This window comes from Bufo gargarizans, chromosome 9, assembly GCF_014858855.1.
Source record: "Bufo gargarizans isolate SCDJY-AF-19 chromosome 9, ASM1485885v1, whole genome shotgun sequence".
Taxonomy (NCBI): Eukaryota; Metazoa; Chordata; class Amphibia; order Anura; family Bufonidae; genus Bufo; species Bufo gargarizans.
The window spans coordinates 82,432,600-82,455,946 of NC_058088.1; the positions used below are offsets into that span (position 1 = coordinate 82,432,600).

Consider the following 23,347-nt stretch of genomic DNA (forward strand, 5'->3'; position numbering starts at 1 on the left):
AGAGGCCGTGAGCAAAAGTGTAGTTGCGGGTGCAAATGCTGATCCCCTAGTATAAAACAACTACTGACTATTGCTCACAACCTCTGTCCGGGGATGCTGTGAGGTGTCAATGGACGGTGCAGTACTACTAATAAAGATGGCATATAACAATGAACTGCAAACCTCTCGTCCCACCCTGATCCAGCTGGTCTCCCTCCCTCCCCTTTCCTTCTCCCTACAATTTAATCATGGTTATTTAAATATATATTTTACTATGAAATTGAGATTATATTTGTATTTCATGAATTTACCTATGAGCTGAAATGAAGACAATCGAGAGGTATGCTGAGTTATGGATAGCTAGCTTCAGCTCAATGACTGGTAGTTATTTACTATAGTTGTATTCAGGACCTGGGAGTACTTTTTAGCTACAGCTCAAGGACCTAGGAGATGGTCACATGTCCATGATGCAGGACCATGTGACCAGTGAGCGATCATGTGATTGGGGGATGATGCGGCTGGAGCATGCTCTGTATGACTGCCACCCGGAAGTGCTGGAATCAGGTCGCAATTTGATGACCAGAGAGCGCTGAAGGAGGCAGTCTTGCAACATGGGCGGTTCGCGCCGGAACACACCCCCAGTACAGATGATCATGGTGAGTGATAATTAATCCCTCCTCTTTAGCCTTTATATGCCCAAGTTTGTCTTAGTGTGTTTATACCTCCTGACGAAGCCTACGTGGCGAAACACGTGTCGAGGTTGAAGCAGTGGGGGAGTCGTGTTACCATTCTACAGCAGCAACATGGGTAGGTAACTTGGCAGCTGGATCAGGGTGGGACGAGAGGTTTGCAGTTCATTGTTATATGCCATCTTTATTAGTAGTACTGCACCGTCCATTGACACCTCACAGCATCCCCGGACAGAGGTTGTGAGCAATAGTCAGTAGGTGTTTTATACTAGGGGATCAGCATTCGCACCCGCAACTACACTTTTGCTCACGGCCTCTGGTAAATTGTTGTTTTCTGCTGGGTATGGTCACATTATCCCCCATTGTGATTCTCCACATTGTATAGCCCCTTGTGGCTCAGTCTTCATGTCCTGTCCCATTTGAGCAATACCTGTAATGATCATGTGATTTATATTGAATAAAATGAGATTTTTTACCTTGAAAAAATCCTTGCTCTTTTTTTTGTGCAAGTACAAAGACAAAGCTACCGTTAGAATCCTGTATAGGTGTGCTACAGAGCCATGTAAGCACTGTATATGGCCATATGGAGGTGACAGACTCCCTTTAACCCCTTTTTCAGGTTGATTTGGGGTTTTGCTATGGACATGTTTTATAATGTTTTAAGCCATATGCCCTAAAGGACATTTTCTGTAATCATTGCACTGAGCTACAGTCATGTGAAAAAATTAGGACACCCTTTGAAAGCATGTGGTTTTTTGTAACATTTTTAATAAAAGGTTATTTCATCTCCGTTTCAACAATACAGAGAGATTAAAGTAATCCAACTAAACAAAGAAAACTGAAGAAAAGTCTTTTCAAGATCTTCTGTAAATGTCATTCTACAAAAATGCCTATTCTAACTGAGGAAAAAGATAGGACACCCTTGCCCCTAATAGCGAGTGTTACCTCCTTTGGCTGAAATAACTGCAGTGAGACGGTTCTTGTAGCCATCTACCAGTCTTCGACATCGGTCTGAGGAAATTTTACCCCACTCCTCAATGCAGAACTTTTTCAGCTGTGAGATGTTTGAGGGGTTTCTTGCACGTACAGCCCTTTTCAAGTCACCCCACAGCATCTCAATGGGATTCAAATCTGGACTTTGACTTGGCCATTCCAGGACTCTCCATTTCTTCTTTTTCAACCAATCTTTGGTTGATTTACTAGTATGTTTTGGGTCATTGTCATGTTGCATGGTCCAGTTCCGCTTCAGCTTTAATTTTCTAACTGATGGTCTCACATGTTCTTCAAGCACCTTCTGATACACAGTAGAATTCATCGTGGATTCTATGATGGTGAGCTGACCAGGTCCTGCTGCAGCAAAGCAGCCCCAAACCATGACACTTCCACCTCCATGCTTCACAGTTGGTATGAGGTTCTTTTCTTGGAATGCTGTGTTTGGTTTACGCCAAACATGTCCTCTGCTGTTGTGTCCAAATAATTCAATTTTGGACTCATCTGTCCAAAGAACATTATTCCAGAAGTCCTGGTCTTTGTCAACTTTATCTCTGGCAAATGTCAGTCTGGCCTCGATGTTTCTCTTGGAAAGCAAAGGTTTCCTCCTTGCACACCTCCCATGCAAGTTAAACTTGTACAGTCTCTTTCTGATTGTAGAGGCATGTACTTCTACATCAACAGTAGCCAGAGCCTGCTGTAGTTCTCGAGATGACACTTTAGGGTTTTTGGAGACCTCTTTTAGCATCTTGCGGTCTGCTCTTGGGGTGAACTTGCTGGGGCGACCAGTCCTGGGCATGTTGGCAGTTGTTTTGAAAGCCCTCCACTTGTAGACTATCTTCCGGACAGTGGAATGGCTGATTTCAAAATCTTTTGAGATCTTTTTAAATCCCTTCCCAGACTCATAGGCTGCTACAATCTTTTTTCTGAAGTCCTCTGACAGCTCTTTTGCTCTCACCATGGTGCTCACTCTCACTTCAACAGTCAGGAGCACACCAAACTAAATGTCTGAGGTTTAAATAGGGCAAGCCTCATTCAACATGCAGAGTAACGATCTACTAATTATGTGCACCTGGTGTGATATACCTGTGTGAGATCTGAGCCAATTTAAGAGGGAATACATATGAGGGTGTCCTATCTTTTTCCTCAGTTAGAATAGGCATTTTTGTAGAATGACATTTACAGAAGATCTTGAAAAGACTTTTCTTCAGTTTTCTTTGTTTAGTTGGATTACTTTAATCTCTCTGTATTGTTGAAACGGAGATGAAATAACCTTTTATTAAAAATGTTACAAAAAAACACATGCTTTCAAAGGGTGTCCTAATTTTTTCACATGACTGTATCTCTTAAAAGTTTTATATGCTAAAAAGAATAATATATATTTGCACTTTGATATATGCCAATACTTATTGGGACTCTTTATTACTTGCCATGGACTTTATTTCCCTTACTTATGATCGTCGTCCATGTTTCCCTGTCAAGCACTGAAAGTGTCAACGCCCATTATTCATCCAGACCAGTGATATTATATATATATATATATATATATATATATAAAATTATGTATATACACAGTCCTGATCAAAAGTTTAAGACCACTTGAAAAATGGCAAAAAATCATATTTAGCATGGCTGGATCTTAACAAGGTTCCAAGTAGAGCTTTAACATGCAACAAGAAGAAATGGGAGTGAGACAAAAAAAAATTGAGCATTCAATTTAATGAAAACATCGAATAAACTGAAACAGGCTGTTTTTAGGCTGATCAAAAGTTTAGGACCACACCTCCAAAAAAAAAAAACTAAACCCCCCCCCAAAACAGAAATCCAACTTCAAAACATGAACTCAGTAATGAGTAGCTCCGCCGTTATTGTTTATCCCTTGAAAAATTCGTTTCGGCATGCTTGATGCAAGTGTTTCCATGAGGTGAGTGGGAACATTTCTCCAAGTTGTGAAGACGGCCGCACGAAGGCCATCTACTGTCTGGAACTGTTGTCCATTTTTGTAAACTTCCATTGCCATCCATCCCCAAAGGTTCTCAATTGGATTTAGATCAGGGGAACACGCAGGATGGGCCAAAAGAGTGATGTTATTCTCCTGGAAGAAGTCCCTTGTCCTGCGGGCATTGTGTACTGTAGCGTTGTCCTGTTGAAAAACCCAGTTGTTACCACACAGACAAGGGCCCTCAGTCATGAGGAATGCTCTCTGCAACATCTGGACATAGCCAGCGGCCGTTTGACGCCCCTGCACTTCCTGAAGCTCCATTGTTCCACTGAAGGAAAAAGCACCCCAGACCATTATGGTGCCCCCTCCACTGTGGCGTGTAGAAAACATCTCAGGTGGGATCTGCTTGTCATGCCAGTAATGTTGGAAACCATCAGGAGCATCAAGGTTAAAAAAAAATTCTCATCAGAGAATAAAACTTTCTTCCACCTTTGAATGTCCCATGTTTGGTGCTCTCTTGCAAAGTCCAAACGAGCAGTTCTGTGGCGTTCAAGGAGACAAGGTCTTTGAAGAGGTTTCTTGTTTTTGAAGCCCTTCAGTCTCAGATGCCGTCTGATGGTTATGGGGCTGCAGTCAGCACTAGTAAAGGCCTTAATTTGGGTCGAGGATTGTCCAGTGTCTTGTCGGACAGCCAATTGGATCCTCCAGCTCAGTGCTGATGAATTTTTTTGGGTCTTCCACTTGACTTTTTTGTTCCATAACCCTCAGGCTCATTTAAGAAATTCCAAATGACTGTCTTACTGCGTCCCACCTCAGCAGCGATGGCGTGCTGTGAGAGACCCTGCTTATGCAGTTCAACAACCCGACCACGTTCAAAAAGGGAGAGTTTTTTTGCCTTTGCCATCACAACGTGTGACTACCTGACAGAAAATGACAATGAATCCACATCTTTGCACAGATTTGGCCTTTTAAAGGCATGTGGTCCTAAAATTTGGATCAGCTGAATAACAGCCTGTTTCAGTTTAATCGTTATTTTCAATTAATTGAATACTCAAAATATATGTTTTGTCTCACTCTCATTTCTTCTTGTTGCATGTTGAAGCTCTACTTGGAACCTTGTTAAGATCCAACAATGTAAAAAAGGATTTTTTGCCATTTTCTAAGTGGTCTTAAACTTTTGATCAGGACTGTATTATATGTGACGTATTTGCCTAGAATGTTTTTATAGTACATTGCAAAGTCCACATTTATATTTGCTATTTTTGGACGTGATTGTATATAGTGTATGTTTTGGTGTCTTGCAGGTGACCAGCTTCCTGTCCTGGATGTGTCGGGGGGCGACATATGTTATACAAGGGTCGTATGCAGTGTCCCACTCATGATCTTGGGCACAGCAAACTAATTGATTGTGTTTTATTGTCATGTATTATGGCTGTATGCTGTACTTCATCTCATGTCATATTCTCCCATGTCACTATGTGATTTTATATGTAAGGTCCTTTATACAGGCCAGGTTAGTGCGCACTACACTAGTTTCTCCACTAGAGGGGGCAGTGTTACAGACTATATATAGCTTAGCTCAGGCCTAGTTAGGGGGTTCTTTTCCTGAAGTCTAGTCAGCGTGCAGCCAAGATGTAGCTGCCTGCTGGATAGAGGCCTCCTGCCTCTTTGCTCTCTCCCTGTTGGCTCCACAGCCCAGGGTTAAAGCCTACAAGATTCAGCCTAGAGGTGAGAAATCTACTTCTATAGCTCGCTCCTCCGAGGTGACCAGTGAAAAACTGCAAACAGCAAGTATTCAAGGGGACTAGTATATTTTATTCAAGTCAAAGGATAGCAAACATGCCATACTGAAAGGCTTCCCAGGCACCTTTGCAATTAGGTGTAGGACACAGCTTCCGGCATCCACACCTCCAGTTTAAATCCTGAGGACAGTTAGGCCAACTGTCAGAAAAGCACTGGAAATAGAGGTTCAAGGATTCTGAAAACCACCTTTAATCTAGGTTAGAATAAGGCGAGAGTTAATACCAGCCTAAGACTTTTTATACTTCAAAAGCCTAGTCTGAAGCAGTAGCTTTCATATATATAAAATACAAAGAGCCTGTTTTACCTGAGGGCTTACAATATCCTACCCCCGTATGCATGAGACTGTATTTCATATCTCGATGTACTAGAGACTGTTTTATACTTGGATGTAACCGTTGTCAGGAGCAACATTCAGTAAAAGTTATAAGCTGTATTGCACCATCCTTGTCTCAGTCTCCAATTCCTCAGTTAACACTACAGTAAATGGTTGTACCACCATAAAAGGTACTGGTGTCACGATTACAAGGGACCTTGCCATAGGCACATTAGTACAGACCATCACGGGCACCTTGAACCACCATCTGGCCTGTGTCCCTTACACCAGAGTGTGCCCCAGAGAATTCCTGTGCCGTTCTCCTCATCACTTGTGCAGGACTGTCCAGGGACAACATAACTGTGAGTAACCAGAACTGTATTTACCTCGGCCCACCTAATGCTCACACCGTGACCTCAGGTATAATTCCCCTGTCGGTCTGGCATACTGTATTCTCGCCTATGCTCAAGTCCTTGCTTGAAAAGGGTATTTCAAGCTTTTCACATTGAGAGCCTATGCTCAGGATCTGAACGGCGGGGGTCGGACACCCTGCCCCCCTGTCAATCAGCTGTCTGGGAGTATCTCCAGTGCTGTAACTGTACAGCTTCATCCATCGTGTAGTAGATGGAGCTGGTAAGTGCAGCGCTCCTCCCATGGAAGTTACCAGCTCCGTCCACTACACAAGCAATGGAGCTTTTTAGTTCCGGTGCCGACTCTAAAACAGCTGAAGGGGGGGAATGTCAGATCGCTGACAATCAGATATTGATGGCCTATTCTCAGGATAGGCCATCCATATTAAAATCCCTAAATACCCATTAAAGGACAACAGCACACAAAGGGATTGTGTGCTGCTGTAAGGGATGTGTATATGAAACTCCTACAAATGCAAAACACACCAGCGGTACTGTTCATACAAATCTTTATTAAACAAATATGCATAAAAACAAGATAAATAGTTATTGAATGATTAAAACCCAGAAGGGAAATGCAAAGAAGTGTGGATGAAACCCCCCCCATGCCAGTAAGTATATCATTGCATAATTGTTGCATAAAGTTGCTACTGCCTGTGTGGTACACCGGAGACTGTATACAAAAAAGATGGAACAATCAATGTGCTCAGTCAGTCTTATCCATATATACACAAATACACCACAGGACCGAGAATAAAACCTGGGTGGTTTGAGAAGACCAAGGAGCATAACACTATACAGGGTACCGCTAGTCCACGGTATCAACACACAAGCAGCAATGCTAGCATACTGAGTACATGACAAATGACCAACCTGGCTGGAGGGACGGCCCGACGTCCGTTTCGCTCACTGGCTTTTTCACAGGGCACTGGTGCTGGCATATAGTTTCAGCCTTATTGGTATATAAGGGATGTGTATATGCAGCTTTGGAGCCTCTTAAAACTGTATATAACACAAAGTATTTAAAGGGAGTCTGTCACCACCATATGGCCATATACAGTGCTCACATTGTCCTATAGCACACCTATACATGAATGTAATGGTACCTTTGTTATTTTCTTTAGACTTGCAGAAGCTGGAAAAACAAAGTTTAATTTATATGCAAATGAGCACTCGCAAGTGCCCATGGGCGGCGTTCACTGTGTTGGAGCCCAGGCTGCTCTGCCTTTTTTTTTTTTATTGTTTTCCCGCCCCAGCCTCTGCCTATGTCCGCCCTCCTATTCCCTTGCGTCATCCTTCGGTCCGGCCGTGATCCAGCGCCTGTACACTGCCTCGCCGGGCCGGAGCATGTGCACTGCGATGCCCATTGTGGGCACGGCATCGCTTTAACTGCTGCGCATGCGCCGGCAAACGCCACATTGCCACTGGTTTCGCGCCTTTCCGACCGAAAGATGACGCAAGGGAATAGGAGGGCGGGCATAGGCAAAGGCTGGGGCGGGGAAACAATGAAAAAAGGCAGAGCAGTCTGGGCTCCAACACAGTGAACGCCACCCCCGGGGCACTTGCGAGTGCTCATTTGCATATGAATTTAACTTTGTTTTTCCAGCTTCTGCAAGTGTAAAGAAAAAGACAAAGGTACCATTACATGCATGTATAGCTGTGCTATAGGACAATGTAAGCACTGTATGTGGCCATATGGTGGTGACAGACTCCCTTTAAGAAAGGTGTAGGACTTTCTTATGCTTTCTTTATTGCAGAAATGTTTATTGTCTGCAATGAAGAAATCTGATTCCCTGGGGTGAATATTCATTATTCATTAGTGTCAGATGTGCCCTGTAAAATCACATTTGTTGGTTATTGGCTTCTGTCATAATGAACTCCACCTCTCTCTGTGTAAGGTGAATTGACTGCTCTGGGAAAAGTCACCAGAAGATCCTGAAGTCTACAGGATGCCACAGAACCCTCCATCTGTGCGGTAAGAACATTCCTTCACATTCATTCATTTTAATTAGCACGTTTGTAACAAAGATATAAGATTAACTCTTTTTTGTGTACAATAATGGTTGGGAATGCCTTACATGTACCCAGCGATGTGTTAGAGATCGTCATTTAGACAAATGTTCTAGAAAGGTTTCATTTTGTAATTTAAAACCTATTTCTTTAATTTGCATAATATGTTCATGTGGTTCTCCGTGTAGTCTGTGCTGCATAACTGTAAAATGTCCTTAGAATAGAAACCCATGGGGAGCATTGGGTTAAACTAGAGATGAACTAATGGACTCGGATGGATTTTACAAGTGGCTTAAATGCTCCCTTAATGTTTGCCTAATGAATGAAATCCTATTTTAATAGCTTAAAAACATTAGAACTCTCAGTTGTGTTCTCAGCGTAAGACGAAAAGTTAGATTTGGATATGATAATTGTTATTTTATTAGCGTCACATTGTGCCATTAAAATGTGAGTGTGTAGTGCATCCATTTGTGCTATGCTTTTAAGGATACATGCATTACGGGTAAAGCATTTAATATTTACAGTTAGGTCCATATAAATTTGGACAGATACAAAATTTTTCTAATTTTTGTTCTGTAAATTACCACAATGGATTTTGAATAAAACAATTCAGATGCAGTTGAAGTTCAGACTTTTAGCTTTAATTCAATAAATAATTGCATAAAAATTCGAGGAACTAAAACATTTTATAAACTCAATCCCTTCATTTCCGGGGCTCAAACGTAATTGGACAAATTAAATCATTGTAAATAAAATTTTAATTTCTAATACTTGGTTGAAAACCCTTTGTTGGCAATGACTGCCTGAAGTCTTGAACTCATGGACATCACTAGACGCTGTGTTTCCTCCTTTTTAATGCTCGGCCAGGCCTTTACTGCAGTGGTTTTCAGTTGCTGTTTGTTTGTGGGCCTTTCTGTCTGAAGTTTAGTCTTTAACAAGTGAAATGATCTATATCAGATCAGGTGACCGACTTGGCCATTCAAGAAAAGTCCACTTCTTTGATTTAATAAACTCCTGAGTTGCTTTGGCGTTATGTTTTGGGTCATTGTCTATTTGTATTACGAAACACCGACCAATCAGTTTGACTGCATTTGGCTGGATTTGAGCACACAGTATGTTTCTGAAAACCCCAGAATTCATCTGGCTGCTTCTGTCCTGTGTCACATCATCAATAAACACTAGGGACCCAGCGCCACGGACAGCTATGCATGCCTAAGCCATCACACTGCCTCCGCCGTGTTCTACAGATGATGTGGTATGCTTTGGATCAATAGCTGTACCACGCCTTCGCCATACTTTTTTCTTTCCATTATTCTGGTAAAGGTTGATCTTGGTTTCATCTGTCCAAAGAATGTTCTTCCAGAAGTGTGCTGGATTTTTAAGATGTTTTTTTTTTTTTTTTTTAGCAAAGTCCAATCTAGCCTTCTTATTCTTGAGGCTTATGAGTGGCTTGCACCGTGAAGTGAACCCTCTGTATTTAATTTCACGCAGTCTTCTCCTTATGGTAGATTTGGATATTGATACGCATATATCCTGGAGAGTGTTGTTCACTTGGTTGGCTGTTGTGAAGGTGTTTCTCTTCAACATGGCAATTATTCTGCAATCATCCAGCACTGTTGTCCTCTGTGGGTGTCCAGGTCTTTTTGCATTGTTGAGGTCACCAGTGCTATCTTTCTCAGGATGTACCAAACTGTAGATTTTGCCACTCCTAATAGTGTAGCAATTTCTCAGATGGGTTTTTCTGTTTTTGCAGATGAAGGATGGTTTGTTTCACCTGCATGAAGAGCTCCTTCGACCACATGTTTACTTCTCAGCAAAATCTCCAAAATGCAAGCACCACACCTCAAATCAACTCCAGACCTTTTATGTGCTTAATTGAGAATGAAATAATGAAGGAATTGGCCACACCTGCCCAGGAAACAGCCTTTGAGTAAATTGTCCAATTACTTTTAGTCCCTTTAAAAACTGGGTTCCTCATGTAAAAGAGCTTAAACTATTAACCCCTTCATCCAATTTTAATGTGGATACCCTCAAATGAAAGCTAAAAGTCTGGACGTTATGCCCATGTCCATTATATAACTATAACTTGAATATGTTTTAGTAAACAGGTAAAAAAAAACTAAATTTGTGTCAGTGTCCAAATATATATGGACCTGACTGTATATTTTATTGTAAGAAATGTTGTGATCTTTTGCATTTTTGAGCTGTTTGTGCAGTGGATTTAAATGAAGCTCTAGTTTGTAGCCACCCTGCAGATTTAAAGGAACTATTTAAGTACAGTAGTGAATCGCTATTAAAATGTACTGTATTTAGTATAATATCTCCATTTACAAGTAGGTGTAATCTGACAATACTCCTGCAGTACTGGGAAGAATTTTTCGAAGGAATTCATTTTAATTTCTTAATACAATGTCTCCACAGCAAGCAACGATTTATATATGTAAAAGTTAGCCTATTAGCTGGAATTTCTACATTGGTAGGCAAGATGATAGTGGCATTATAGAGAGCCAACCCCTGTGTGCAAAGAACATTGTATATGACATGCAGTTTTTAATGCAAGTTTCGGGTATTTTTTTATTTTTAATGAAATAGTTCTAGGAAATATTGGGAGATCTATTTATCTTTTATTCCATTATATTTTAAGTAGTTTGTTTTGTTTTTCCTTTTACTTTTACATTAAGCCTTTGATACTGTGTACTAATCAGTCATGAATCAGGTTAGTAGCGTTATATGATGACACACGTCAGGATAAATACACTAGATAAGACTTTATAGTGATAGAAAATGTGGAACCCTCTTGTTGATTTATGCCAGAACACTCATCATTGTGGGACAAGAAACCCTATACTTATTATTCCTGCTCCTACATGCCTTGTAGAAGAACAGGGTAGACATTTCATCCTCACTGTGGTGTATAGATGGAGCTCTGTGCAGCCCAGTAGAAATGAGCACCTTGTCTGCTAAATTGATTGCATTGCTTATATCTTGATCAAATGGCCATAGCCTACAGTTTTTATAGGCTTTATTTTACCTTTAGCCAAGATTGTCTCATAAATATTTTGCTGTAGCTATGCGAGCATTTATGTTTTTTTATTATTTTTATTAAAGACATATAGATCATGACTTCCAAACCATTCTGGTGCCTAAGTCCAACCATCAGACGCCTAAATATCAACAAAATCTGATATCTATGAATTCATAGTAGTTATGTTAAGCCATTATGCAATAAAGAAACACTAAAAATAGCTAATAAAGATGACTTTAACACCTCTTTATGCTACAAAACAGCCACAAAGCTCTGAATATCTCTCTTTCTGCAATTTGTAGTCTTATACTGACGCCTGAATGTTACTGAGGATAAAGGATCAGTTGTAGGTAAGGGGTGTGTACTAATATATTGTGCTACTACTACCACACCTCAGTTGATGAGGACAACAAAAGCCCGGCCCAGGTGTGGTAATAGGTTTCCTGGCAGTTCCCATACCTCCTTTGTTGATGAAGTAAATTTTAATGGTGCTGGGTCCAATTTGCTATGTAGTAGACAAAAGTTCCTTTGTAAGTCTTTAAAAAATATGAACACTACTTAATTGCTAACTATAGCTAATTATTTTGTTTGAACTGTAGAGGATATTCCATAAACAACGTATGTCGCCCATCCACAGGATAGGTGATACATGTATGATTACTTAGAATCACAGTGATCGTGAGAATGGAGGTCCCCCAAGCCCCCTCTGTGAACAGAGTGGTAGTGCACACGTGTGACTGCTACTTCACTGCCTATGGGACTGAAGAGAAGGGAGCAATGGTCATGAATGTGCATTGCTCCATTCACACAGGGGGCTCAGTCTTAAAACGGTGGAGATTTACTTTAAGCTGGCCACGTAAATGAGAAAACTGCTGTGTTTGAGGTACTGCACGTGAAGCTCTAAGGCTACTTTTACACTAGCGGCAGGATGGATCCGACAGGGTGAACTGTCCTGCCGCTATCTTGCCGTGCTGCCGGACTGGCGCTCCGTCCCTATTAACTATAATAGCGACGGGGCGGAGCTCCGGTGCAGCATGGCAGTGCGCGGTGAGAGGCCGCCGGACTAAAAAGTCAAACATGCAGTACTTTTAGTCTGGCGGCCTCTCACTGCACACTGCAGTGCTGCTGTAGGAGCTCCCCCACGACCCCATTAGAGTCAATGGGGACGGAGCGGCAGTCCGGCGGCACGGCAAAATAGTGGCAGAATGGATCCGACAGGGTGAACAGCTAGTGTGAAAGTAGCCTAAGGCAAAATGATGTTGATGTTTTGCAATGTTGATTTTATTACTGTATTTCACATTTTCAAACAAAACTTAATATAAGGCCTGGTTATGGTACGGCCACGCGGTCAGGTTTCCGGATGCAGTTTTAGAAGACAACATCAGGAGTGGATCATAAAAAGAGAGAAAGTAAAAAGGACAGATACAACTGCATCAATAAACCTTGTATCACCCTCAGGTGTCAGTGGTGGTCACCTGGGGTCCCTGGATTAAAAAACAAAACAAGGAATGAGTACTGGATACAGGTACATTAAACACAGAAAATGCACACGAAAAAAAATTCCCACACTCCTTCCATTAGCCATGTCCCCATCCCTCCTCCACTTCACTATCTTATGTCTGACTGTATGGGTGAACTGGGAACTTAAAATGGCCTTGGAAAAAACTAAAAGTGGCCCGAATGTTGTAGATGGGTCCAAACTGACAGAAGTAATATAGTGCAGCACAGAATACTATCCTTCAGAACCAAATACCTCCCCAGAAGCTGTCCCTCTGTGGCAGCCATCAATAGCTGTCATGTTATGTCCTCCTCCTACAATTAATATGTATATGTAGCGGGGGTGGGGGGCTTAGGAGGTATAATGTGGACCACAACAACAAGCCAGCCCTACCTTCACCATACTGCCTGGACTCCCTCTAATAATGACCTCTGTAGTTCCCCCAGTAGTATGTACCTATTCAGCAGCAGTAAGGAGGACTCTGGTGGCCCTAAGGACATTGGCCCACTGGGAAAATTCCCTGTAGGGTCTATGGCTAGTCTGCCCTTGTCCGACTGTAAAACATGTGGCTGGAGCTGGAGCCTCCCTGCTGTCTGCAGAAGGATACAAAGTTTGTGATACCCCTTAGCTAAGCTCCTACCCCATGACAGGTCTCCAGTTGAAGATAGAACAGATCAGCAGGAGATTAACCCCTTTTTTTCCTCTGCAGAATTTCTGCAAGACTGTTTTAGTATCATTCATAAAATGCCACAGACTGGCAAACAGTGAGAGCAAGATTATCTACTGTTTACTTTGCATTCATTTCTATGTTTAATGTTCCTTTTAGTAATAAGAAGGAGTTTACAGTATATCAGCCCGACTGATCCTATAGACACTGCACCTGCAGCTAATGCTCCTTTGTGTGACTAAGCAGTAATTTATTCCATTGTCCTTATATTTCCCCTCAACAGGAAGCGTCTTTTAGTAGTTACAATAAAACAGTTTAAAGGAGAGTGCCGATGAGAAGATATACAACCAGAGTCTCCGAGGCTGAAGTGGCAACCATCAGAGGGTGAAGACCATTATGCTTCAGCATGAGCTTTCTGCTACGTGCAAATTCTTTAAGACCTGACATTAAGACAAAGAAGCAAAAAAGACTAACAGATCAGAAGATTGCTGTGAAACACTAGTAACAAGCAAAGACAAATGATTGCAGATCAGGTTCTCTAACAATGCCAACTCTTGTTCTATGAACTTGAAGATTAAACTAACGAGAAAAAAACTGAAAAAATACAGCTGTGAATGATGAAAAGCAGCCTGACACAACTTGGTGCCCTCTGGGCACTTCTGTCTTTCCTATCAGCTGCTGCCAGCTGCACCAGTTTCTTCATGCCTTATTGGTTGTATGGTTTCCAAATGGGGAAACCAGTTTCATTCAGCACTTTCCGCCGGTGTACGTACCCTGCTCAAGTAGATGAAAAGAACTTGGTTATGGTTGAAGAATGTGGAAGATATGCCAGCTTTAGTGCCATCCCTAGTCTATCCTGGCAGATCTGTACTCTTGTGACGGGCATTGGTTGTGCTTTACTCCTTTTAGTGTCTTCAGCTGCGGTTCTTGGCTGTTGTATTGGCGACCTCATCTCCAGAATGACCGGTAGAGTTCAAGGAGCTATGCAGTTTATTGGAGGTAAGTCTATATAAAAGGTGAAATTATTTTTTAATTAGCACTGCTAAATACCAAGACTACAATTTTTTCTACTATATAGTTTAGATATTTTTATATATAGTACTGTATATACAAATATAAATATATATACACATAAACACACACACACACGTATCTACAAATATATATATATACAAGTATAGTATGTATATTGCATATCTACTATATAATTTATATAGTTGTGTATATATAGTACTGTATAAATGTAAAAAATATATATATATTCAGCGGTTCTTCAAGTTACAATATTAATGGGTTTCGGGGCGACCATTATATGTTGAAACCATTGTAAGTTGAGTAATTGGTTCCAAAGTCCCAAAATGTTATTCAAAATAAGAGAAGATGAAGATTTAAGAAAAATAAGCAGACGACTAAGACAGATAAAACTAATCCTTACATATAACAGTCATAAATAGCAGATAACGAACAACTAATCCAGCTATTTTACCAGAGAAGTGGCCTTTATGGTTGGATCTGAGTCTGAGACATTGTATGTTGAGTCTGGTTTCAACTTATGACGGGTCAGAAAACACCACTGTATGTTGAAAATATTTTATTCTGAGGACATTGCATCTTGAGGGACCACTATATATATATATATATATATATATATATATATATATATATATATACACAGTACAGACCAAAAGTTTGGACACACCTTCTCATTCAAAGAGTTTTCTTTATTTTCATGACTATGAAAATTGTAGATTCACACTGAAGGCATCAAAACTATGAATTAACACATGTGGAATTATATACATAACAAAAAAGTGTGAAACAACTGAAAATATGTCATATTCTAGGTTCTTCAAAGTAGCCACCTTTTGCTTTGATTACTGCTTTGCACACTCTTGGCATTCTCTTTAAGAGCTTCAAGAGGTAGTCACCTGAAATGGTTTTCACTTCACAGGTGTGCCCTGTCAGGTTTAATAAGTGGGATTTCTTGCCTTATAAATGGGGTTGGGACCATCAGTTGCATTGTGGAGAAGTCAGGTGGATACACAGCTGATAGTCCTACTGAATAGACTGTTAGAATTTGTATTATGGCAAGAAAAATGCAGCTAAGTAAAGAAAAACGAGTGGCCATCATTACTTTAAGAAATGAAGGTCAGTCAGTCCGAAAAATTGGAAAACTTTGAAAGTGTCCCCAAGTGCAGTCACAAAAACCATCAAGCGCTACAAAGAAACTGGCTCACATGTGGACCGCCCCAGGAAAGGAAGTCCAAGAGTCACCTCTGCTGCAGAGGATAAGTTCATCCGAGTCCCCAGCCTCAGGAATCGCAGGTTAACAGCAGCTCAGATTAGAGACCAGTTCAATGCCACACAGAGTTCTAGCAGCAGACACATCTCTAGAACAACTGGAGGAGACTGTGTGAATCAGGCCTTCATGGTAGAATATCTGCTAGAAAACCACTGCTAAGGACAGGCAACAAGCCGAAGAGGCTTGTTTGGGCTAAAGAACACAAGGAATGGACATTAGACCAGTGGAAATCTGTGCTTTGGTCTGATGAGTCCAAATTTGAGATCTTTGGTTTCAACCACCGTGTCTTTGTGCGACGCAAAAAAGGTGAACCTATGGACTCTACATGCCTGGTTCCCACCGTGAAGCATGGAGGAGGAGGTGTGGGGGTGCTCTGCTGGTGACACTGTTGGGGATTTATTCAAAATTGAAGGCATACTGAACCAGCATGGCTACCACAGCATCTTGCAGCGGCATGCTATTCCACCATAATTTATTTTTCAACAGGACAATAACCCCAAACACACCTCCAGGCTGTGTAAGGGCTATTTGACCATGAAGGAGAGTGATGGGGTGCTGCGTCAGATGACCTGGCCTCCACAGTCACCGGACCTGAACCCAATCAAGATGGTTTGGGGTGAGCTGGACCGCAGAGTGAAGGCAAAAGGGCCAACAAGTGCTAAGCATCTCTGGGAACTCCTTCAAGACTGTTGGAAGACCATTTCAGGTGACTACCTCTTGAAGCTCATCAAGAGAATGCCAAGAGTGTGCAAAGCAGTAATCAAAGCAAAAGGTGGCTACTTTGAAGAACCTAGAATATTACATATTTTCAGTTGTTTCACACTTTTTTGTTATGTATATAATTCCACATGTGTTAATTCATAGTTTTGATGCCTTCAGTGTGAATCTACAATTTTCATAGTCATGAAAATAAAGAAAACTCTTTGAATGAGAAGGTGTGTCCAAACTTTTGGTCTGTACTGTATATATATATATATATATATATATATATATATATATATATATGAATAATTATATATAACAGGCACTCTATCATTCAGAACTGCATCGAGTGTCTGTACACACAATGATATAGAAATAGTGTATAGATGATGCATATTTTTGTATGTGACCACCCTCCTAAGCTCTCAATATCACAGATATGAGTATAATATAATAAAGTGTATCTGCCACACCAATTTATTGTATAAAATATTATATAGATTAAAGCATATAACTACAATTATTAATAACACAATTTTAATAAGATAAAAAGGGATTATATATAAGAAAGAAGAAAAAAAGTATTTATAAAAATATAAAATTTTATAAATTGATAAATATTAAACACAATTATGTATATAGTCCAGAGCAGTCCATTAATATCCTTTTATGGTTCAATTTAGTTCAATGTCTCCACATTTGATAAATGAGTATATTCGTTATCAAGTTGACCCAAAGAGGTAAAGTTATTTAGTGTCCAGTGATTGTGATGATAAAATAGTGAGAAAGTGTATATATATAAAAATATATAGAAAAAGTAAAAAATGATTAAATATAAAACTAAAGAGTATGAAAATGAGTATACAATAAATATAGTAAATATAAATATAAATAATAGGGATAGACTAGTGATGTTGCCATATTTATCAATAATTAATGTGTCCCTCTGGTTATTACTTGATTGAGATCTGGAATTAACTCCTTCGTATTAGGATATACAGTTAGTACTGAGCTCAGTATTTATATCAAATTGTGTCAATAGCGCGCTATTAGCTACTATGTAGCTCAGTTACCGTATTGACTTCTGTGTTGTGTTCCCACCGTCCGAGTCCTTTCATTCATTCAGCGGCGTGTTGATACTGCTCCTGAGGTTGGCGTCCCACGCGTTGGCGCACTTTCTCTCCGGGCTGTTTGAATTGCCGGGCTGTTTTAGATCCTCCTTGCGATTGAGGATTGTAGGAATCTCACCCCGATTTAGGTCCTGCCACACTGTGTTCCACGGTTTGTGGTAGTATTATTTCCTTTAGTGGATTATCTTTGCCTCGTACGGTGTGAACTTTTAGTATACAAGAAGCTTCTTTAGAATTACATTAATGTATTCCTCAGACGCGTTTCGGACGTGTAATTATTCATCTTTATTCTGTGAGGCTTTTCAGGGAAACCTTTTTAACAGAGCACCTTATCCATTTGCCACGACAGGTGAGCCACCACACACTCCTGTATTCCTGTATGTAATATATATATATATATATATATATATATATATATATATATATATATCTCTATATATATATATATACACACACACAAGTATATACAAAAATATATATATATATATATATATATATACACACACACAAGTATAGTATATATGTTGTATATCAGAAACAAAAACAAAATGAGTCGAGACAATTTTAATTGAAGTGGCATGTTCGTGTAGATCCCAATTTAAGAAGTGCCCTGTAACATTTTAGAACTATGTAGCAGGCTTGTTGGCATCATAATGAAAGATTTTTTTGTAAAACATTACAATAAATGACTATTTACATGTCCAGCGTTACTTAAAATAATGTGACTGAATGCATGACAATATTAGAAAGTACAAACAGCCAAACTGGGTTTCTACAAAAACAGGTTAAGGTGCAATATTATCCTTTAAGCATGTTGGCTTGAACTTGCAGACTCTCTGTACTTGGATTATCCCTCTTCATTGTGTAGCTTTACTGTAGAATTTCCAAAGAGGACAGAGAAAATGGGGCGTATTGAATAGCTTGTTCTGGCTCTTAAAAGAACATTCCATTTTAAATGTTCTTTTACAGGGATTTAATGTACGTTCTTGTTGAAATACGGGATTGGGGAGGAGAATACAACAAGATGGTATTTAACTGTTTAAATTCTGTTTGAATGAGGAGGAAGTGGCTTGACCATCTCTATAGGCACTAACTATGCTCTAGCATTTATGGGGGGCAAAAGGAAGGAGGCAAATGGGGCAGATATAGTAAGATAGATGTAACAAATGACAGTAAAAAGTCCAGTGGAACAGAATGTGCCAAATTAAACAGGTTTCCTAGGAGTTTGATACTGATGGCCTATCCTTGATATCTTATTGGGGGGGTCTGAGACCCTGCTGATCAGCTGTTTGCCATCCAGTGAACAATGTGGCCTCCTCTCTGCTTACCAAGCACAGCACCATACACTGTATAGCAGCTGAACTTGATATTGAAGCCAGGCCCATTCACTTGTATGGGACTGGGAATGTGACGTTACTGGTCTAGGAATAGTGAGCGTCATTACCTCTTCAAACAGCTGATCCATGGGAGGGTACAGGGAGTTGGACCCCTAGCGATCAAATATTGATGACATATCCTGGGAATAGGCCATCAGTATCGAACTCCCGAAAAACCCCTTTTAGAGGTCTCCTAATAAATTTTGTGCATCTCCAGGCAGTCTCTGCGCCAGAAATTTAAATCTACACCAGCTAAGAGTTGGCGTAGGTTTCAGTTATGGTTTACTCCAATTTCTGGTGTAAATTATAGTAAATCTGTCAGGTTGCAGAAGATCATGCCCCTCCTGCTTCTCTTGACACCTGAAAAGTGGATAGAGAAGTGAACAGTTGCAAATTGGTGCAACATAATTAGTAAAAATTTTTGCCAAATTAATAGTGTACATGTACAGCATTTGCTAAATGTCCCTGAATGTGTTAACCCCGAAGTATGGTACCTAGAAGTAGACCTGTGAAGTAGAGGAGACTTTACCGCAAGGATCATTGTAATACAACATTATCTGCACCTTTGAAGAGGACCTGTGTTAAAGACATATTTAGCAAAGCTAGGCTAGTGGTAGCTTTTGAACTTATTAAGTTCAGATTTTGGGAGCAACAAGGCACATCCTATTTGAGAGGTGTTAACAGGTTATTTTTCATACATCAGGCTCGCTGTATTTTAGTGTAGCCTGGAGGTGTCGCCCATAGAAATTCAGAATTCAGCACAGTGGTTACCATACTCCTTTGTAGTTCTCTAATAATTCTGTTTTTCCAGCCCCATATACCATTTGTCTTCAACTAGTGGCTCCCTGGCTGTTGTGGAAATGCCAGCCATGGGCTCGTAGTGCACACTGTGAGTTGTAGTTTCCTAACAATTGGAAAGCCAATGGTTGAAGACTTCTGTTCTAGGGTCTTCATTAGGGATCGACCGATTATCGGATTTACCGATATTATCGGCCGATATTCAGGATTTTGAACGCTATCGGTATCAGCATTTATTTTGCCGATATTCCGATAGCGTATGGGGAACACAGATCGCGCTGCTGACAGCGCTCTCCGTGTTCCCTCAGCAGCAGCACAGGGGAGAAGGAGCAGTGTCTCCTCCCCCTGTGCTGCTGCTGCTGCCGCCAATGAAAGGACAGGGGACAAGAGGAGGGGAGGAGCTATGGCCACTGCTCCACCAATGAAGCTTAATCTCTCATTTATTCATATACAGGAGGCGGGAGCTGCAGAATCACATAGCCGGCTCCCGACCTCTATGAGCTGTAGCTGCGATCTGCGGTAGTTAACCCCTCAGGTGCCGCGGATCGCAGCTACCGCTCATAGAGGTCGGGAGCCGGCTATGTGATCCTGCAGCCAGCTCCTGCCTCCTGTATATGAATAAATTAGAGATTAAGCTTCATTGGTGGCGCAGTGCGCCCCCCCCAGTATTAAGCATTGGTGGCGCAGTGCGCCTCCCCCCCAAGCCCCCCCAGTATTAAGCATTGGTGGCGCAGTGCGCCCCCCTCCCCCCCAGTATTAAGCAGTGGTGGCGCATAGGGCCCCCCCACCCCAGTCGCAGTGCGCCCCCCACCCCAGTCAAAGTGCGCCCCCTCACAGGATCCCCTCTCCCCTGCTCCTCCGATCGGAGCCCCAGCAGTGTAATGCTGGGGCTCCGATCGGTTACCATGGCAGCCAGGACGCTATTGAAGCCCTGGCTGCCATGGTAAGCTCCATGCTGCTGTGTGCACAAAGCACACAGCAGCAGGGACAGTGTGAGCTCCTATTCACCCTGATAGATCTCTATCAGGGTGAATAGGACAAGGGTTCTAGTCCCTAAGGGGGCTAAAAGTTAGTTAAAAAAAAAAAGTTATAAAAATAAAAACACCAAAATATTAAATATAAATGAAAAAGAAAGATTTACAAAAGAAATAAAATACACATTAACAATAAACATTAATTTTCTGCATATTTGTGGGAATTTTTTAATTTTTTTAAAAAAATGAAAATTCCCAGAATATCGGTATAAATTATCGGCTATCGGCCTGAAAGTTCACAAATTATCGGTATCGGCCCTAAAAAATCAATATCGGTCGATCCCTAGTCTTCATAATTGTAAAATGAAATCAATTATCATAATGATATGAGAAAAATGTTATAACTAGAGTGTTATTTTTTGAATCATGGCCAATTTTTTAAAGAGATTAAAAAAACAACACCTGGAGCAAAAGATAAAATAAAAATCAGATTAACTGCCTGAATAAATTTCGCTAAAATAAACTCGCTATACATCACATTAATTAACTACTAAGCCTTCAATCTTAAAGGATTGTACCTATGGAACTGGCTGACCAGTTACATGTGCGCCTGGCAGGTGAAGGCATCTGATTGGTCCCATGTTCATATGTGCCCACATTGCAGAGAAAAATGATGTTTTAATATATGCACATGAGCCTCTAGTAGCAATGGGGGTATTACACTTAGAGGCTCTGCTCTCTCTGCAACTGCCACGCCCTCTCCACTTTGATTGCCAGGGAGAGGCAAATTGCAGAGGGCATGGTATTTGCAGACAGAACAGAGCCTGTAGGTGTAATGGCAACGCTCCCGTAGCTAATAGGGGCTCATTTGCATATAATAAAACTTTTCTCAGCAGTACGGGCACATATGAACATGGGACCAACACAGATGGCTTCATCTGCCAAGTGCACATGTAACAGGTCAGCCAGTGTCATGAGTGCAAAACTGCTGACAGATGTCCTTTAAAAATTGAGCTATTCCTGTATTTTAAGTCCAATTGTGTGGACTTAGAAATTAGTCCTATCGGTCACCAATTTCTCTAGTCACATAATTGTAAATTAAACAAATTGATTGCCAGCAATTCCAATTAACTTTAACCTATCAAATATCAGCCATACTCAAATGATCTATTCCGCACGAATGCAGATTTTTGTCAGTAATGTGATTGTAAATCATAAGACTGTCATTCAATACATTGACAGCATCGACCTCAAACTGCTTACTAGGCTTTCACTTCTGTGTGGGTATAGGGTACACAAAGGGTGATTGTAACTTTTGTAGTTCACGCCTTCCCCTCTTTTCAGAAACTGCAATTATACTGAATGATCATTCTGTATAAACTTCCTCTGTTTACACCTTGTGAAAAATAAATGTTTCTCAGTGCATCTAGATCCTAATTTACAGGACTGAGATGAAGACTTTCTGAAAGTAGTGCCATTTGTGCAGAGCTCTCCTCCTTTTTAATTCATAAATGATCAATTGTTATTATTCATTAATTATCATTATCTGGATAGAGTGGAGCTGCAGCCTGGTCATAATCTTCACACTGGTCACTGTTCCTATAAGCCTGCGAGCATACATTACACTTCCTTCTTCTCCCCTTTCCCCCATACACTGATTGTTCGCCAATACTGCAGTGATCACAGAACTTTGCTAGCTAACAAGTTCCCTCTACAGGCTCACAGACATCCTGCTATTCCATGTTTTTTCTCCAACACTGCACTCACAGTACGGCTGGCTCACAGTAACATCAATCCATCTAATAAAGGTTTAAAATACATGTGCATTTAAAAAACATAAAATAATACTCTTATAGTCTCAGTCCCTTTTTGCGCACGCATGTATTATCAGAGACGGCGGCTTTTATGACTTTTGTCCCACACTTCTAAAATGAATCGTCTCCTGTATGTTTTAACAGTTGACACTTATATTAGTGCGATTTATATTACGGTCTTCTGTATATTGTAATAGTTCACACTTGTATTTATGCAAATTGCACAGCAGTCTTTTTCATATCGGTGAAATTTACTTTGGGTTGTGCTGCAGCGGTATCGTAATAGCGTTAGATGTTATAGCTCTTAATATATCGTTATACACAATCAAGTGTTACTGTCCGATATTCTAGATTGTGCTGTCCTTCTATTGTTATAAGTAAACTCTGGATATTTCTTACCAGACTCAGCTGTTTTCCTGCGCTTGTCGTGCTTACTCTGATGCACTGGTCAGGATATCTTTGCACATGCACTTTGGAATTTTATCCACGCCAGACTTCGGAAGATGTTTAATGCTCTGTTACCATCCCCGGGGTGTCACTTTCTGCAGAGATGCAGTCTGTGAAACAGGCTCAGACAGCTCAGTCTCTGCAGCCTCCCCTCCTGTTTGTCCCCTCTGCAGCCTCCCCTCCTGTTTGTCCCCTCTGCAGCCTCCCCTCCTGTTTGTCCCCTCTGCAGCCTCCCCTCCTGTTTGTCCCCTCTGAAGCCTCCCCTCCTGTTTGTCCCCTCTGAAGCCTCCCCTCCTGTTTGTCCCCTCTGAAGCCTCCCCTCCTGTTTGTCCCCTCTGAAGCCTCCCCTCCTGTTAGTCCCCTCTGAAGCCTGCCCTCCTGTTAGTCCCCTCTGCAGCCTCCCCTCCTGTTAGTCCCCTCTGCAGGCTCCCCTCCTGTTAGTCCCCTCTGCAGGCTCCCCTCCTGTTAGTCCCCTCTG

The 23,347-nt window shown here is 41.1% G+C and overlaps 1 protein-coding gene across 2 annotated transcripts in view; it reads left to right on the top strand.

Annotated features, from left to right (window-relative positions):
- Window positions 1-567: 567 nt before the first annotated feature.
- Window positions 568-23,347, top strand: part of LHFPL1 (LHFPL tetraspan subfamily member 1) — a 45,025-nt gene continuing 22,245 nt past the window's right edge. The window contains exons 1-3 of one of the 2 annotated variants that reach the window (XM_044306525.1): window positions 568-635; window positions 8,025-8,101; window positions 13,610-14,325. In XM_044306525.1, coding sequence (XP_044162460.1) covers window positions 13,941-14,325 — 385 coding nt within the window. In that variant the 5' untranslated portion in view covers window positions 568-635; window positions 8,025-8,101; window positions 13,610-13,940. Of the gene's footprint in view, window positions 636-765; window positions 787-8,024; window positions 8,102-13,609; window positions 14,326-23,347 lie in introns of those variants that run through there. The other variant, XM_044306526.1, reaches the window with a different exon arrangement.